This window comes from Pipistrellus hanaki (assembly GCF_964339955.1).
Source record: "Pipistrellus hanaki genome assembly, chromosome: 13".
In the NCBI taxonomy this organism is placed as follows: Eukaryota; Metazoa; Chordata; class Mammalia; order Chiroptera; family Vespertilionidae; genus Pipistrellus; species Pipistrellus hanaki.
The window spans coordinates 52,696,101-52,713,732 of NC_140515.1; the positions used below are offsets into that span (position 1 = coordinate 52,696,101).

General features: G+C 60.0%; 1 protein-coding gene and 1 long non-coding RNA gene across 3 annotated transcripts in view; one reads left to right on the forward strand and one right to left on the reverse strand.

Annotated features, from left to right (window-relative positions):
• Positions 1-487: 487 nt before the first annotated feature.
• CSRNP1 (cysteine and serine rich nuclear protein 1) lies at positions 488-13,709 on the reverse strand. 2 transcript variants are annotated; one of them, XM_084901832.1, is made up of 5 exons: positions 13,568-13,709; positions 5,803-6,027; positions 3,432-3,691; positions 2,676-2,990; positions 488-2,580 (listed from the first exon to the last, which is right to left on the reverse strand). In XM_084901832.1, the coding sequence occupies exons 2-5, from the start codon at positions 6,002-6,004 to the stop codon at positions 1,660-1,662; spliced, it is 1,698 nt and encodes a 565-aa protein (XP_084757958.1). In that variant the 5' UTR covers positions 6,005-6,027; positions 13,568-13,709; the 3' UTR covers positions 488-1,659. The 2 variants fall into 2 exon arrangements, with proteins under 2 accessions (XP_084757958.1, XP_084757957.1); XM_084901831.1 differs by lacking the exon at positions 13,568-13,709 and adding an exon at positions 12,661-12,877.
• LOC311631597 overlaps positions 11,757-17,632 on the forward strand; it is a 54,603-nt gene continuing 48,727 nt past the window's right edge. Inside the window, exon 1 of the long non-coding RNA XR_014796606.1 lies at positions 11,757-12,069. This is a non-coding gene — a long non-coding RNA (uncharacterized lncRNA). The remainder of the gene's footprint in view (positions 12,070-17,632) is intronic.

Below are 17,632 nucleotides of genomic sequence, written 5' to 3' on the forward strand. Positions count from 1 at the left end.
CCCCGGACAGGACCGGGGCTCACCAGGGCAGAGTGCAGCCTGCTTCTCTGGCCTGCAGCCCAGGCGGCCAGGGGCAGGTCAGACAGGTCTGGCTGGTGCAGATGGGTGAAGTTCTACAGCTTCCGGCGTGTGGTGCTCACGTCCCCAGGGACCTCAGCAGCTCAGCCCCACACAAGGCCTCTACCCACCCCACCCCTCTGCCTGCCTCCACCTGGGGGAGGGGCGGTGACTTCACCCTAGGAGACCCCTGGGGGTTGAGGGGCTCTTCCAAAGGGAGAACTGCTCCTGGAGCCCAGCCAGCCTCTCGCAGCTAGCTTCCAGTCTCATTGCCTGGCCTGCAAGGAAGGAGGCCCAGTGTGTTGAGTCCTCAGTCCCCACTCCCAACACAGCCTCTGTATCCACGCAGCCCTGCAGGACCCGTCTCCCCCGCTCCCCCCGGAGCGTACACCTGTGTTCTTACGTCTTCCCACAAACGCAGACCACACCATTAAAAATAGAGCCTTTTTATTGGTACCTGTAAGTTCAGGCTTAAGGTGTTCCCACGAGCACACAGGCTGACGGCCTCCTGGGTAAGAAGGCAGGCGCAGCGCCTGGGCTCCTTGGCACAGACACAGAAGTGAATAAATTATAGTTACAATATCAAGGGACAATATAGAAATCCGGATGCAAAACTCATCACCAACAAACGGGCAGAAAAGCCGTAAGGCACCACCCCGGGCCCTGGCCCACTGGCCGAGGGCGCAGGCGGGCGGGCCGGGCTGGAGTGCAGTGTCCAGAAAGCCCTGAGATTGTCTTCCAGGGCGTGTGGCGGGCCCCGAGGCACTGAGGCGAGCCCCTCGTGCTCTCTCGGCCTCCTGCTTCCCCTTCCTACATCCATGGGCCCAGACTAAAGGCCATGGCCCGTGGGGGAGGGGAGGGACGGGGCAGAGGACAGGAAGTGGAGGGGGCCGAGTGGGTCGCGGTTGGTCAGTTCAGCCCCTCCTCTGTCCGAGGCGAACCTCTGCCTGCTCAGCCATCCGGAGCCAGGCGGGCGGCTGCCACAGCGGACACAGGGTTTGAATCCACATCTGGTCTGCACCTACGACCAGGCAGGCGGGGCTGCAGGACTACAAGGTAAAAGGGACACTCACGGGGCCCGTGCCCCACCCTGACCTCAGCGTTGCCTGCCAGCCAGGGGCGAGAAGCCTGAGCTGCCTCGTCTCCAAATAAATTATGGAAATAAATTATAGTCTTCACAGTCCAGAGGATTCAGCCACCCGGGGTGGGGAGGGCTCAGGGCGGCAGAAGCCGGAAGAGGTAGATGTTCCCAGCCCTGTGTCGCTGTCATCAGGCTGAGAAACATCACGCCCTCCTCTTCCTGGCATGCGCCATGGAAGTGGGAGAGACTGGGCACCAGGGTCTGGGGGGCCGAAGCAGGGAGCCCCCTCCCACTGTCTCCAGCACAGCAAGTTACAAAAATAAATAATACATCAGAGTGTTTGCATGAAAATCAGGAATGCCCACATGGGTGCGTCAGCCAATGGGAGACGGTTTTACATACAGGCCCCCACGGAGCCCCCAAATGATGACACAGCAGCAACAGGGCTTTCGGGGCCGGGAGAAGGCACCCTAGTCCTCGTAACAGGCACGGGCCCCAGCAGGGGTGCCAGGGCTGTGTCCTCACACCACTGGCAGTCCCAGAAGGAAGCCAGCGTCCTCGGCAGCTGGCTCAGACAAGCCCATGATGGATTCCAAGCAGCAAACGCCGGTGTCCCCGGGCGGGGAGAAGTGGGGTGCCTCCCAGTTGTCCAGAGTGTCGGACACCTTCCGGGAGGCGTAGTGAGGCCCCAGCCTGTAGTCCGGCAGGGCCTGGAGCAGCTCGAAGGAGTCGCAGGAAGACCAGCTGAGGTCCACGGAGCTGCTCTGGCCGGCGTCCAGGCTGGGCAGCACCTCGGTGCCAGGGAGGCTGCCTTCTCCCAACCCTTCAAGGCCACTGTTTAGGAAGCAGCTGGCATCCAGGTTGGCATTTTCATCCAGGATGCCCGATGTGAAGCTGGTATTGGAATAGCTGTGGGTCCAGCCGGCCAGGCCACCGGGGTCACCGGAGCCAAAGATATCGGCGAGGTGGAAGATGCTCAGGTTGTCGAGGTTCCCCACGCCCCCTTTTTCCTCCTCTTCCTCTCCACCCAGGTCTGAGTCACTGAACCTCAGGATCTGCTCCAGGCTGTCATCATCTGAGCCAGGCTGGAAGCCAGGGTCGGGCAGGGCCGGATGGGCAGGACTGTCGGGGGACTCGCTAGCGCCCGATGCTGCCGAGGAATCGGTCATGTCGCTGCTGCAGCTGTGGTCTCCCAGCTCGCTGCTCACGGGGGGGCTGGGCAGGGGGAAGGTGGGGGCCAGGGTCTGCCCACCAGGGCTGGGTGGGCCGCCCAGGGCAGGGGCCTCCAGCTCCCCGAGGCTCTCAGCCCCCTGCTCCAGCTGCAGGCGGGTGAGCGTGTGGAGCAGATGGGTCTGAACCCGCTCCTGGTTGAACTCCACGCGGCCCTTGGGGTTCTCGCAGCCCTCCTTGCAGCAGCCGCAGGGGAACGCCGTGTGGTCCATCTGCAGAGAAGGGAGAGGCGCGGGTGAGGATCCCGAGGAGCAGCCCCCCAGCTCAGGCTCCCACTCCCAGCCCAGCCCAGCCCGACCGCCGTTACCTGGCACTTGATGCCCGCCAGGCTGCAGCTGCAGGTCTCGGGGTCACAGACCCCGTCGCAGCGACAGCCACAGTCCTCCCGGGACTGGCGCAGAGCCTGCAGCTCCCGCTTCTCCTCCCGGTCGATCTTGCGCACGCCCGCAGCCCGCAGCAGGGCCCGCCGCTTCCGGGCCGGGTAGGGGTGCAGGGAGGTCATTTCCTCCAACCGGCCGCTGGCCACGGCCTCCGCCAACTCCTCATCCACAGAGGCATCGTCAATGGCGTCCACTGTCAGCGTCAGGCCGGCCTCCGCCTCAGGGACCCCAGCCTCCGTAAGCTGCATCCAGGGGAGAGGAGGAGGGACGTGAGAGACGCAGACGTGGTGGTCTCAGTCCCCACAGCCACCAGTCATCTGACCAACGCCCCCTCCTCTCCTCCCTCATGTGCTACTCGGGGCTGGATGGACACTGTGGATATCCCAGTGACCAGGGCAGCCAAGAGCACCGCCCTCAGGGCATCTGCAAAGAGATTTCCTGTCCATTTCATGGACACTGACACCCAGTGTCCGTCAATTCCCATCCTCCTCCCCAGTGAGGGCAGACAGACCCAGGTACTATGCCCCATTCTGCCCGCACATAATTCAGGCAGCAGGTCCCAGGTCACGCCATCCCTGGCCCCATGCGTGTCTCTCCCCAGACAGTGAGCACACCAGCACCTGCCCCGGTGCCCCTCCCCGCAAGGCCGGGACGTCACTGTGGACCTTTGTGGAGTCTCCTACCTTCGCTCGAAGCACCTCCAGCTTCTCCTCCTTCAGGCGCAGGCGGAGCTTCTCCTGCCGTGCCCGGGCCTGCTCCTGGGCAAACTCGGCCAAGGAGAAGCGGCGGCAGGCGCTGTGGCTAGGGGCCATGCCCAGGGTGCAGCCCCCGCGGCTGGGCACGCTGGTGAAGCCCTGGCACCGCGGGAAGTAGAAGACGGTGGTGCCGTTGAAGGCGACGCGGCGCGGGCACTTCCGGGGGGCCCGCTTCAGGATGGACGAGGCTGGAAGGCAGGCGGAGAAGGGGCGGCGCGTGAGTTCTCGGTGATACGCAGCACAACCCCTGGAAGAGGGCCCTGATCCCCCGCTCCTCACACCCCCCAAAAGAGAAGGGTTCAAATTTAGAAGAAAAAAACAAAACAAAAAACGAGGAACCAGCCTGGCTGGGATCAGAGTTGGTCAAATTGAATGCCACCCCTCTGCCAATGCTAGCCTCTTGCTATTACCAGATGAAAGGAGAGAACTTATTTTATAAGCAGATTATAGGTCCCTTGTATAGTTTTCTAGTGTGTGTGTGTGTGTGTGTGTGTGTGTGTGTGTGTATACACATATATATATATATTATCGATTTTTTACAGAGAGGAAGGGAGAGGGATAGAGTTAGAAACATCGATGAAAGAGAAACACCGACCAGCTGCCTCCTGCACACCCCCTACTGGGGATGTGCCCGCAACCAAGGTACATGCCCTTGACGGGAATCGAACCCGGGATCCTTCAGTCCACAGGCTGACACTCTATATCCACTGAGCCAAACCGGTTTCAGCTCTAGTTGTTTTTTTTATTGATTTGTAGGAGCGCTTTATATATGCTATTAGAGACATGAGTGGCACCTTGGCCTGTCCAATGCAATACATAGAGTTCGTATTCCCTCTGCGAACTGAACTGGCTGGCGCTTCCTGAGCACTGTGGGCCGCAGTGGTGACAGACAGGATCCTCCTCCTGCTCCTGACCTGGTGGGCAACGCTTCCAGCCTTTCCTCATCGGTCAGAATCAGCTTTTGGGATGAAACCTATTTTTTAACCATTTAAGCAGAATTCACTTAATGTCTATCTTACCCAGAGTCTCATCGAGAAGGAACATTATGTCTTATCAAATATTCTTTCAGCATCTAGAATAGCTCTTGTATTTTTCTTCCTCTGACACAGTCAGTTGGCAAACTGTGAGATTGGTTCTTACATATTAAACCAGGGGTCCTCAAACTTTTTAAAGTGGGGGCCAGATCACGGTCCCTCAGAGAGCTGGAGGGCCGGACTATATGAACTACTAATTCCTACTGTAACACCTCAGCTGCGCTCACTGCCCAAAAAACCTGGCGGGCCGGATCAGACTCCTCTGCGGGCTGCATGTGGCCCGCGGGCCATAGTTTGAAGACCCCTGTAACCATCCTTCTATTTCCAGGATAAACCCACAGTCGTTTCGTCAGTTAATGCACCGTTAGATCCACGTGCTAAAAATCATACTTTTTTATATAGAACGCAGACATGCAGGCAGTACATAAACAAATATCATCTCTGTGCTCATAAAGTATCAGGCGGGGGTGATGAGGGAAAACGCAGTCTGAAAAGGCTCATTGGGGCCCTGACCCGTTGGCCTTCGGACTGAAGGGTCCCAGGTTAGATTCCGGTCAAGGGCATGTACCTGGGTTGCAGGCACATCCCCAGTAGGAGGATGTGCAGGAGGCAGCTGATCGATGATTCTCTCTCATCAATGATTCTAACTCTATCCCTCTCCCTTCCTCTCTGTAAAAAAAATCAATAAATATATATATTTTTTTAAAAATGAAAAGGCTCTTTGGGGCTGGGGGGGGCGTGATCAGACAAAGCAAGGTTGAGAAACTGCCCCGGGGCCGCCTGTGTCAGTTTGGAACCAGAACCTGCCGGCTCGGAAAGTAACCTTTTCACTCCGGTCAGGTAAAGCCAAGTGGCATTTTGACAGGAGAGGGACCGGCTTGACAGGCCTCGCAGCGGAGACGTGCGGGCGTGGGGCTCTGCAGAGCAGCTGGAAGGAGGACAGGGCGAGAGCTGGAGAAACGAAACTGGAGCAGAAGGGAGGAGCCGGGGCGGGAGGCCTGAGGGCCACTCTCAGGAGCTCTGCTCTGAATGTCATGACTTTGAAACGGGGGAGTCCCAAGGTCAGAAGTGAATGTAGCCACGACCACGCACCTCTGGACAGTGGGCATTCAGTGACCACGGTATTCCAGGAAGGGGATGAGTGGGGAGCGAAGGCCACGGGGACATGGCCTCCGGTGGCTAGGATTGTTTGGCCTCCCGTGCACCTTTAGGAGGGGATGAGGGGGGCGGTGTGCGGTGGGGTCCCCAGGGGAGTAGGGACTCACGGGTAAAACTCTGGGGGCCACAGACGGTCCGGTCCGGCAGGGACATCTGATCCCAGGGGCCCTCCTCTTCCGGGTCCCAGGCTGGGGAGCTTGGGGAGCAGGGGCCAGAGTGGTGGCCCGAGGAGGACAAAGACGAAGACGAGCAGAGCGAGGAGTCATCCTCTTCGAACTGGTCAAACTTCCTTTTCAGCGACCCAGCCATGGCGGGTCCCGGGCGCAGGCAGCCTGGAACGGGAAGGAGAAGGCTCTCAGAGGTGGGCCTGAGGGGGTCCCAGATCGTTCCCTCTCCCACGTACCCTCCGAGGTGTCCCAGGCCCCGGAGCTCTTAGGTGCAGGGGGCACATCCCCGGGGGGCTCCTTTACACACAGGACCGAGCAGAGAGGCCCAAACCCCCGTCCTGGTGCTCGGAGATCCCCTCACTCCGCCCTGAAGCCCTTCCAGGACACGGCCAGGCCCCTTCCCCACCGCCCCCTGCCGCCCACCTGCACAGGCGCACACACAGCAGACGAACAGATGGACCGACAGACCTCTGCCCAGCCTCGATCGCTCCCCGACAGGAATCCTGGGGGCTGACTCACGGGCTGGGTGATTCACAGGCCTCGCATCTGTGTGCTTTTGTGTGTGTGAGACTGTCTGCGCAGCCATGGCTCTGCTTCCTCCTCCTCCTCTTCCCCCCGCTCCGAGCACACCCACAGGCACCCTGCCCTGCGCGCACACAGCAGCTGCGGGCCCCAGTCCCAGGGCCAGGCCGGCCAGGACACTCCGGGACACGGGCTGCTCTGCCGCCGGCCCTGCTTCCCTCCCCCAGGACTTTCCCCGAGTCCCTCCTCTCCCGGGAAGGACCTGCCCAGACTTCCCCTCAGAAACCCCCGCCCCACGGGGGACACCCAGGCTTCATGCCGCTTTCACATCGCCCGTTTGGTCTTAAAAGGTCACCTCCATCTGCCTTCTACTCTCATCGCTAGCCCCGTTTGTGTGAACTAACTTCCCATGGAAATTATTGTTTCTCATTAAACAAACAAACAACTCTTCTGGTGACACCGACCTGCCAAGACAATGTCCCCCCCTCTCCAGCCAGTAGCTCGGGGGCTGGCCTGTCTCCCCTTTGCAGGTCTCAGTCCTCCGGGGGGATGCAACCAGACTCCCGCCGTCTGGCTGGCCCTATCCGAGGGGCGCGGAGGGGACTTGGGGTCCCCTCCCCTAAATGCCAAGGCAAATAACAGTCCCTCCCACCCCCTTGGGAATCCCCTCAGGACTCCGTCCTCAGGGCTGATCACCGCTACCTTGTCTGTCTCGGCACATCCGGTGGCACTCGGGCCCCCAGGAGGTCACCCAGAGGAAAGGGAAACCATGCAGGGGCCCCAGCGCCGGGGAGCCCCTCCCCCACAGCTGTCACAGGAAGCGAGAGAGAACAGGAAAAGCCAACCAGAAGGCGCCTGGCGACCTCCCCTCCTCAGGTGTCCTCCCCAGACACCCCTTTCTGCCTGTGCCCGGCCTCCCTCCCACACAGCCCCTGCGTGCTGGACCCAGAGGGTGTGCTGGCCATCCGCTCGCTGGGTAGGCTTCCTGGGTAAAATCCTCTGCGGGGACAGCCTGTCCCTGCAGGCCCGAGGGAAGCCAGAGAGGGCTGGCCTCCTTGCAAACTCTCCACGCGGGGCCCCGGGGGAAAGAGGACACACAGGTGTTTCCGGGGGCTTCTCGGCGGGTGCGTTCTCAGGCTTGGCACCCCCTCCCCGGGTTAGACCACAAACAAAAACAGCCCGGCTCGCAGCTGACCTGCAGCTTCTCCCAGGAGCTGGGGGGACTCGGCGACCCAGAATCAGGCCTGCACACACAGAATGACACGTGCGGGCCAGAGCCGCTCACACACACGGGGACAAAGCACACCCAGGCCCGCTGTCCCCACCACCACAGTCTCCCCACGGGGCCCGGCTTTCCCCAAGCTCCAGATGCGTCTACGGGGTGCTGAGTGGGTCCTGAATCACACCCCCAAGCCTGAGGCCCCTTCCCTCCCCCAACGCCCACGCCAAATGCCCACTTGGTATCTCTATCTCTGCCCGGCTGTTCCCTAGAAACATACAATCCTGCAGGCCCCAAATCGAACCCCCTGTCTGCGCGGGCCTCCCCGCACCCCAGCCCGTGCCATCTGTTCCTCTTCCTGTGTTCCCTATCTTAGTAACAGCACTGCCACCCACCCGGTTACTCAAGCCAAAACCAGAAACCTGCAGCCATCCTCAACTCCTCTCCCCTCTTCTCTCCCTCCGTCCACGTCCCGCTGCACATTAATGCGTCTGGCCCCCACCAGGCCTGGCACGGGCCCCGGAGGTATCATGGAGGCCACCCAGCTCAGGGTTAAGGGCCTCGGCTCCAGAACCAGACTGCTGGCATTTAACCCCGGCTTAGCTCTCAATTAGCTGAGTGACCCCGGGTCAGTTCCCTAACCGTGGCACTCCACTCCGATGCTCTGTCAGGAAACCTCGCAGGGTTAGGAGGCTTCCCTGAGCCAATTCACGTCAAGTGCTCAGTGCTCAGGGCCTGAGACAAGAATGAGCTCCTGGACACACACACACACACACACACACACACACACACACACACACGAGAATCTCACTGATGCCCCGTTAGATGAAAGGAGCCAGGCGCAAGAATGCATGTGAATGGAGCTCAAGAAAACTCGGACCAGCCGAAACCGGTTTGGCTCAGTGGTAGAGCGTCGGTCTGTGGACGGAAAGGTCCCGGGTTCAATTCCGGTCAAGGGCATGTACCTTGGTTGTGGGCACATCCCCGGTGGGGGTTGTGCAGGAGGCAGCTGGTCGATGTTTCTCTCTCATCGACGTTTCTAGCTCTTTATCTCTCTCCTTTCCTCTCTGTAAAAAAATCAATAATAATAATTTAAAAAAAGATATAAAATTCTGATACATTCTACAACACAGATGAAACTTGAAAACATTAAAAGAAAGAAAAAAGAAAACGCAGAGCCGATCCCTGGTGCTGCCGGTTGGCACAGGTTCCTGGGGGAGGGGAGGGATGCCCTGGCAGCAGCCAGGAGGGAATCCTGGGGAAGTGGTGGGGTGGGGGTTAGCGGGGAGCAGGCTGGAAATGCTCTAAGTTGACCTGGGTTGATATTTGTTCCATGCGTGTCTAAAACCATAAAACCCACCTAGCTGGGCGCATAAGATTCATATACTTCATGCATTTTCTGTACGTCACCTGCAATTTAAAAAGTTTATTGCCCTCATGTCTCCACCCCCACCGCTATTACCCACGTCCTCTCCCCACAGCCACTCTTTACCCGCAGCCAGAGTAACCTTATTAAATCCCTATCTACCTGCCACCTAGGGGTTTAGAATCCCCCGAGGGGATTCCACGAAAGGCAGAGAGGCCAGAGCAGGCCTAGGGCAGCCCGTCCTCCAGGCTCCTCCCGTCCTCCCCACCCCCTCGCACTCCACACTCCAGCAGAACTTGTTGCGCCCCTAATCGCCACAACTTGCTCACCTCCTGGCCCATCTTCTCCCAGAGGGCCTCCCCGAAACCCATGCTCCTCCTCACTCACTACAGGCCCCCCTGGGTCCTGGGATCCCCCATCACAGCCCTCACCTCCCCACCTTGCAGTGGCCTCTTGCTCCTCTCCCTCTCACCAGTCTCACCAGGCTGAGGGCCTCCCAGCCTGGCTGTCATGGCGCCCAGGCCTAGAACGTAGCCTGGCATTGGGAAGGCAACTGAGGACCCTCAGAGGCAGGCAGGCGGGTGCTGTGTATCGTGTAGAAACAAGATTAAGCACGTGAGTTCTCTGGGGGGCGGGAGGGGGCGGAGGAGCGAGTGGTCAGTGTGATCTCATGCTCCTGTCACAGTCAGTTTAAGGGGGCGGGGTTCACACCCCTCCCCCAGCATGCAGCGGAGGGGTACCCAGAAGGGGGTGGCTCTGAGGGAGAAGGAAGCTCGGCTGCAGGCAGGTGCCAAAGCAGGTGCCAACACGTGCCTCTCTGGAGGCTCCCCGTTCCCCAGTAAACAAACAGAGAGGTCGAGGAAGCAGGTGTAAGCCTCGGCTCTGCCCCAGGGAGCCCCGCAGAACGGGAGCTTAGGGTGAGGGGTTCCGCGCTCCGAAGCTGCGCTGCAGGTTCCGTGAGGAACCCCCGCAGGATCTGCAGGCCTGGAACAAAACCAGGCGCCGTCTCCTCCCCGATACTCCCTTGGGGTGAGGGAAGAGGGCAAGAGCCACCATCCCACCTGGGAATCCAGAGGCTGAGAGGGCAGAGGCAGGCGATAAGGCAAAAAGGCTCAGCCAGAGACACGGAGAAGCCAAGAAAGAGGAATGAAAGATAGTGGAAGAGTCCAAGAAAAGTGTCAGACAGTGAGTCAGAGGGTGGGGGAGGGGCCCCCAGCAGCTCCCCAGGAATCAAGATCCCGACCGTGGCCCGGTTCCCAGGAAGCACAGCCCCCTCGGGGTCCTGGGGGAAGGAAAAGCAGTTCCCGGGCGCGGGCTCAGACAGAAACACCACACCCCCAGGAGCCCCGGAGACAGGCCGGGAATCAGAGAGAACCAGGCTCCTTCCGGGATCTGCCTGGGCCCCGGGAATCAGACCGCCTGCCTGCCTGCCAGCGCGCGCACACACACACACACACACACACACACACACACACACACACGAGCTGGCAGCCCAGGGCGAGGGGGGCACACCTCCCCACCCAACTCACCATAACACTCGGGCCACACTACGTGCATCCAGGAAAGGGCACCTCACCCTGGGCACCAAACACGCCAAGGCTATTGTGTGGGGCGGGAGGGGGTGGGGTTCAGGGGAAGAGACAATCTCGGGGCCTCTGTGCACTCCAGCAGGCCCAATGCCCCAGCCCCCACCCCAAGCTAGTATTGGGGAGGGGGCACCTTCAGCAGCCTCCTTCCAACCCTAAGAATCTGGAACATGTGTCTTTTAACCTCAGAGCCCCTGACCTCGGGCAGGTAGGTCAGTGTCCCCCAAGACCCGAGGCCCTCAAGAACCACTTCCTGGGAGAGAGGGAGGGCACCGCTGAGCACTGGGGGCCCCCCACCCCATGGGGATTGGCCGGAGAAACAGCCTGGGCAGCCCAGAGGGCGGACAGGAAGCCTTGGCACACCCCTCCCCCACCTCTCCCTCTGAAAGTGATCAGAGGGGGGGCGGGGACAGTGCCTCCGCCTCGGCCTCCAGGGCCTGGCACTGGGTAGGTGCCAAGTGCTTGCTGGCTACGTGAGGCAATTGCTTCTGCAGCAGGGAGACTGCACCTGACAGCCACTGCTCCCTCCACCCCAGCCAGGCCTCCTCCTTCCCTCTCATTCATTCATTCATTCATTCACTCATTCATTCCACAAATAATGACGGAACTCCACTGAGGTGCCAGGCTCTGCTCTGGCACTTGGGCACAGAGGGAGCAAGACCCACCTTAGTGGGGTCCCCCGAGGTGCTGAGCTTAGAGGGTAGGGGTACAATCAGCATTCACAAGCCCTGTTGTGTGCGGTGAGGGTGGGTGGCAGGGGTTGGGCAGGAGGGGCACAGGGCCCTCTGGCAGGAAGGAGGTAGAGAGAGTTCAGACAGAGGGCACGGCGTGAGTGAGGGACGTGAGAGGAGAGCTGAGTGGCCAGCGGAGAGGCCCGGGTGGGCGGGTGGCGCTGCAGGGCCAGGGCGCCCAGGTCAGGCCCCTGCCCGAGGGCACAGGAAGCCACCGCAGGGTTTAGGCAGGGAGTGACCGTACCAGATTTGCATTTTTAAAAAAGATGGCTCAGCACCGGGACACGAGGGGGTGTGACGGGGAGAGGGGACAGGACAAGGACACAGGAGGAGAAAGGGGAACTCGGGGCCCGGGTGACCTCAGGCTGCGGAGACCGGGGGTCTGAAGGATGCCGGGGGGCGGGGGGAGTGGATGATCGGCGCTGGAGGGCGGGGGGGGGGGGGGGGGGGAGGGTCATCTGCACGGGGTGTCGGTGGGCAGCGGGGCCGGGGACGGACCCTCTGTGTCAGCAGCGTGGGCTCTGCGGGTGCCCGTGCCAGCGAGCAGGAGTGACTCAGTGCGTGCCGGTTGCCGTGGCGCCGGCCTCGCTCGTGGGTGCCGGTGGAAAAGCCCCCGGGGTGGGGGGGGGAGGGAGACCCGGAGGCCGGGAGGAAGTGCGTGCAGGGGAGGGGAGAGGAAGTGCGTGGGAGACCGAGCCTGCGGTGCCCGGGGCGGCCGGCGGGGAGCTGCGCCGTGACTCACCGTGGAGGTGGCCTCCGCGTGTGACGGCGAGTGACAAACAGGTGAGTGTGCGGCACGGCCCCTCCTCCTCCCCCTCCTCCCCCCTCTGCCCGGGGTCCGTGACTCACGGAGCCTCCTCCCGGCTCATCTCTCCGCGCCCTCCCGGGCCCGCCTCCCCGAGGCGCCGGGCACGCGCCGCAGCCCCGGCATCCACCCCCGGGGGGAGCCCGAGCAGGACGGCGGCGCTGTCACCTGCTCCGGCCACGAGAGGAACTTCTGAAAAGTTCTCCGCGAACTGGGTCAGGAGGAGACGCGCCCGCGGCCGCGCGCGCCCCGCCGCCCGCCGCCCGGCCCCCGCGCGCAGCTCGTCTCCGCCGCCGCCGCGGGGCGCGGGGCGCCGGGGCTCCGTGGGGCGCCCGCGGCGGGACGGGGGGCGGGGGAGGGGAGCGGAAAGCCTGCGCCTCCGTGCCCTGCCCCCCCCGCCCCGACCCCGGCCGTGTCACGCCGCCCCGGGCCCGCTGGGCCGCCCTGGCCCCCGCGCCCGCTCCGGGTGTCCCGGGGGCGAACGGCAGGGCCCCAGGCGCAGCGCCCCCCGCGCGGGACGCCCCCTCCCCAAAGCCCCGTCCGGCCCGGCCCAGACCCTCGGCGCTTACCTGCCCGCCAGGCGCTCTCCGCGGACCCCGACCGACGCGACCGCACGCCCCGCCGGGACGCCTCCGCTCCGCGACCCCGCGTCTCCCCGGCCCGCAGCCGTCGGCCCTGCCTCCCCGGGCTCTGCGGTCCGGCAGCGGCGGCGGCGGGAGACAGTCTGCGCGGCCCCGCCCGCCGCTCCGCCCTCGTCGTCAGTGGAAAACTCCGGGGCGGCCGCGCTGACGCAGCCCGGCCGCCGGCCAGGCCTCCCGCCGCCCCGCCCCGCCCCGGAGGCACCGCCCCGCCCCTCGGGTGCACAGCCTCCCGGTCCCTCCCCGCCCCGCCCCGGAGGCACCGCCCCTGTCCCGCCCGCCCCGCCCCGCCAGCACCGCCCCGCCCCGCCCACCCCGCCCCTCGGGTGCACAGCCTCCCGGTCCCGCCCCGCCCCGCCCTGGAGGCACCGCCCCTGTCCCGCCCGCCCCGCCCCGCCAGCACCGCCCCTGTCCCGCTCGCCCCGCCCCTCCGGTGCACAGCCGCCCCGCCCCGCAGGCACCGCCCCCGCCCCGCCCCGCCCCGGCCGGTCCGGACTGCGGGCCAACCCTCCCGCACGCCCGCAGGTTCACGTGTGCACGCCCGCAGCGAGCCCGGGCACGGCCGCGAGCCCTCCCTCCGCCTCCTCCCGGCCGCAGGCGCCACCCTCCCCACCACGCGCCCCGGAGCCTGGCCGCAGCGGGCCCTCTCGCCTCTCTGACCCCGGACTAGCACCCCATCGCCTAAGGCCGCAGCTTCCCGGGCCCCGTCCAGGGAGCCTCAGGGACGCCGGGCCCTCCCCTCCCCGTCCCGCTCCCGCAGTGTGCATCCCGGTTCTCCTCGGGCTGCCCCAGACCACAGTTGTCAGCGAGGAGCCCAGCCCCCCGCGTTCCTACCTACCTCCCTCCAGGTGGGGGGTGAGGATGGGGGACGCGGAGCTCCTGGATGGCTCTGCCTCGGCGCGGAAGGTGAAGGCCCCTCTTCAGCCAAAGGTGTCTATGTATAAGGGGCCGAGAGGGGCGTGCCCGCCTTCCCTTCTCCCGGGAGGAGCCCTAGGAGAAAGGCGGATTGGGGGAGGCCACGGTCCCGCCCTTCCCGGACGCCTGGGGCCCTGCCTCGGGCGGCGTCTGCACCGCTGGGGCCAAGTCCCCAGGGACTTCGCAGCGCTCTCAGGTCCACGTCTCCACTAACTCCCGGGGCCCCCGTTGCAGGCTCAGGGCCCTCTCTTCCTACGCCCACCTCCATGTCTTTCATTGGTGTTCGTGGCTTTTTATTTGTGCACGGTGCTAGTCACGCCGGCCCAGCTGCACAGTGTTCACTTACACGTGAGGTTTTCTGCTCTCTATCTCATTAAGTTTCTCCCAGGCTTATCGCTACCCTCCCCACCCCACACCCTTGATAAAGCTCTAGGATGCGTGAGTAGATTAGAGGTGCCTAGTGAGCGTGTACAGGGAGGTGGGGCTGGGCTGCAGGAGAGGGCCGGGCTGGAAGTGGCGATGGAAGGGTGCATTGAAGGAGAAGGCTGGTGCATTGAAGCCTCGGCTGATGGCTGAGACAGCTCAGGAGGGTGTGTGAGGCTGTGGAGCTGGGTGTCCGTTGCTAGAGGTGACTCAGCCCTCAGGGCTGTGATGCCCACCACCCTCCGAATCAGGCACTCAGCTATGCCCTCCCTGTGGCTGCCTCCTTCCTGTCTCTTTAATTCTCTGGCCAGGTCCCCAGGAGGAAGGGAATCTCTGTGACCTAGAGTGGAGTTCTGATTTCTCTCCTCTCTCCTCTCTCCTCTCTCCTCTCTCCTCTCTCCTCTCTCCTCTCTCCTCTCTCCTCTCTCCTTTCTCCTCTCTCCTCTCTTCTCTCTCCCTCTCTCTCTCTCTCTCTCTCTCTCTCTCTCTCTCTCTCTCTCTCTCTCTCTCCCCCACCCCGCCCCCCATGAGAACACTAGACCAGAGAACCCCACCAGCTTCAACATTCCTTGAATGAGAAGACCCTGCCAGGTTGAGCACTAGAGTTCCTGAGGATTCCTCAGGCTGCCTAGGTTTGCATCCTGCCAGGCACCAGGCCAGGGAGTTGGCAAGGGATTGGGGGGCCAGGGAGCCCAATGGGTGGCGGGGTTTGGGGCCAGGAACAGAGGAGAGAACAAGGGGAAAATGCAGGAGACTAAAAAGAATCCCGTAAGGGCTGCGTTTTCTCCAGAAAAGCCTCTCTGACCTGGGATGGGCTCGCCAGATGTTGCCCAGATGTTGCGGATGATGGAAACCATCTCCCTCTGGGATCCCAAGCAAGTGCTTCCTGTTGGTGGGGAAATAAGGGGTCTGTTCCAAGTCCAGCAGGGTGGGGTCTGGAGCAGCATCCATCTGGGACTGTGGCACATACAGGAGCACACCCACACCTCCCCAGGGCATTGCTGAGGACTTGAGAGCGCCCAACAAGTTTCTCAGGCATTCAGCATCCATGGACCACCTGTTTTAGGTAAATTAAAAAAATTATTAATAGTTTTAAATATTGTTAAACATTCATGACGAGTTCCCATCAGGAAGACTAAAATTTAAAAGATTTAAAAAAAAAAATAGCCGCAAATGCAGCAAGATTGAAAATTCACCAGCTTTATTAAACACTGTTGGGGGGGTAGTGAATTGATACAGTTTGGAACATAATTCGGCAGTTCCTACTAAGATCAAACATAGGTAAACTCCGTGACCTTATCATTCTTTTCCTCGGTATATACCCAAGAGGAAAAAAAAAAAAAAAAAAAGGTTTTTATGCTCACCGAAGGCCACAGGAATGTTGTGGCAGCTTTATTCATAACAGCCTAAAACTGGAAACAACCTAAATATCCAACCTGCACGTGGGAACAAATTATGATTTATCACACAATGGAATTTTACACAGCACTGGGGAAAAAACACACACACACTCACTCACACACACACAATTGCATCATTCAATGACAGGGATGAACCTTTAAAACATTGTACTGAGTAAAAGAAGCCGACCATAAAAGAGCAATAACTACGACTCCAGTTATTTGCATGAAGTTTAAAAATAGGCAGCACTAAAGCACAGTGGCAGATAACATTACCTTGGGGAGTAGTGATCAGGAAGAGCCACCAGACAGTCTTCTGGACACTGGACATGTTTATTTTGACCTGAGCAGTGGTTGGACAAGTACGTACACATGTAAAAAAGTCAAGGTCAATGCTTCAGATCGATTCACTCCATGCAGGTTTTTGCCTTGGTAAGAGGGGGGAGAGGGCATGACCATGGGCGCCCTTGTTTTCAGCCTCCCACCAGTAAGCCTACCTCCTTATCAATGAGGGTACCTGGGGCTCAGCGCTCAGGTTCAACGGTGTAGGTTTCTCTCCCTCTAAATTGGTGGAGCGGGGAAGAATTTTAATCCACCGTGATTCCTAGGTTGCCAGGAGCTGCATGTTACTTTGCATCTAAGAGTTTTATAGTTTTAGCTCGGTCTTTTATTTAAGAGTTAATTTTTGGCCAAAACCAGTTTAGCTCAGTGAATAGAGCGTCGGCCTGCGGACTGAAGTGTCACAGGTTCAATTCCGGTCAAGGGCATGTACCTTGGTTGCGGGCACATCCCTGGTGGGGGGTGTGCAGGAGGCAGCTGGTCGATGTATCTCTCTCATCGATGTTTCTAGCTCTTTATCCCTCTCCTTCCTCTCTGTGAAAAATCAATAAAAAAATATATTTTTTTAAAAAATTAATTTTTGTATACGGTATAAGGTCAGAGTCCAACTTCATTCTTTTGCAGGTAAATATCCAGTTTTTCCAGCAGCGTTTATTGAAAAGATGTTATTTTTCAAAATCAAATCAAAGCAGCTAAGTCTCCAGAACTTCAACCGCAGTCAGCAGGGACACTCTCCCATGTGCTGCCCCAACCCCATTACCTCCGAGGCTTATCTGGGAGTGCCGTTCTCTGTCCAGAACGGCCTGGCTCTCTGATGTTTCATCCAAGTTGTCTGCTCATGGCTAATGCACCTCTTATCCAAGCCTCTGGATCTACCTAGAGTAGGTGGTGGCACCCTCCATGGTGGGAGGGAAGGCAGGGAGTCTTTAGTGAGGCTGGGAGTAAGGACTAAGGTCCCATCTCCTTAGGAAGCTCAAACGCCCCTCTCTGGACAGCCCCACCCCTCCAGTCCTGGGGAGAATCTTGTCCATCTCCACCTTCCTCTTCCTCCTACTCAAAGGAACTTAATTCTCCAGGCTCCTGCTACGGATGTAGGTGTGAATGTTCTTACAAGGAACATGCTTGTTTATCAATGAGAGAGAACCATCAATCGGCTGTGTCCTGCATGCCCCCTACCGGGGATCGAGCCCACAACCTTGGTATGTGCCCTGACCAGGAATCAAATGGGCAACCTCTTGGTACATGGGTTGTCACTCAACCACTGAGCCACACTGGCTGGGCTAAACTGGAAGGCTTTTGAGTGTAGGTCTGTGGGTGAAAAATCCGAGCTGTTGAATTCTGGGTCAAAGGGTTTTGACAGATATTGCCAAATCATCCTCCCAAAAGTTGCACCAATTTCACCCAGCCAGTAGTCTCTGAGCATGCCTGTTTCCTAACACCCTCCCTGGCACTAAGTCTTATCACACTTACTGATCTCTGCCAATCTGATAGGAGAAACAAAGAAGATATCTTACTGCTTCAACGGGCATATCTCTAATTATGAATGAAGTTGAGACTTTTATAAGCCATTTGTACTTCTCTCTAAACTGCTGGCTTGTCTTTACCTATTTTGTGTTGGGTAGTTTTAAGTCTTTGAGGATTGAGGATGTCACACTTATTCCTGGTTGGTTTTTTTACCTTGGTTTCTAGTATGTTTTATTACCACACAGACATTCTGAATGTTTATATAGTCCATTGAGGGACCCTCGTTTTGTTGTGCTGCAGTGCCATCATATCATAAATAAATTCACCTGTTCTTTTCTCTAGCGTTTTATTGTCTTATTTTT

Excerpts from the sequence above, each read along its gene's own strand:
- CSRNP1 (XM_084901832.1), bottom strand. The coding sequence starts at position 6,004 with ATGGCTGGGTCGCTGAAAAGGAAGTTTGACCAGTTCGAAGAGGATGAC. Across the intron at positions 3,692-5,802 it reads TGGCCCCCAGAGTTTTACCC|CCTCGTCCATCCTGAAGCGG; the intron begins GTGAGTCCCTAC and ends CCTGCCTTCCAG. Across the intron at positions 2,581-2,675 it reads TGGCGGGCATCAAGTGCCAG|ATGGACCACACGGCGTTCCC; the intron begins GTAACGGCGGTC and ends CCTTCTCTGCAG.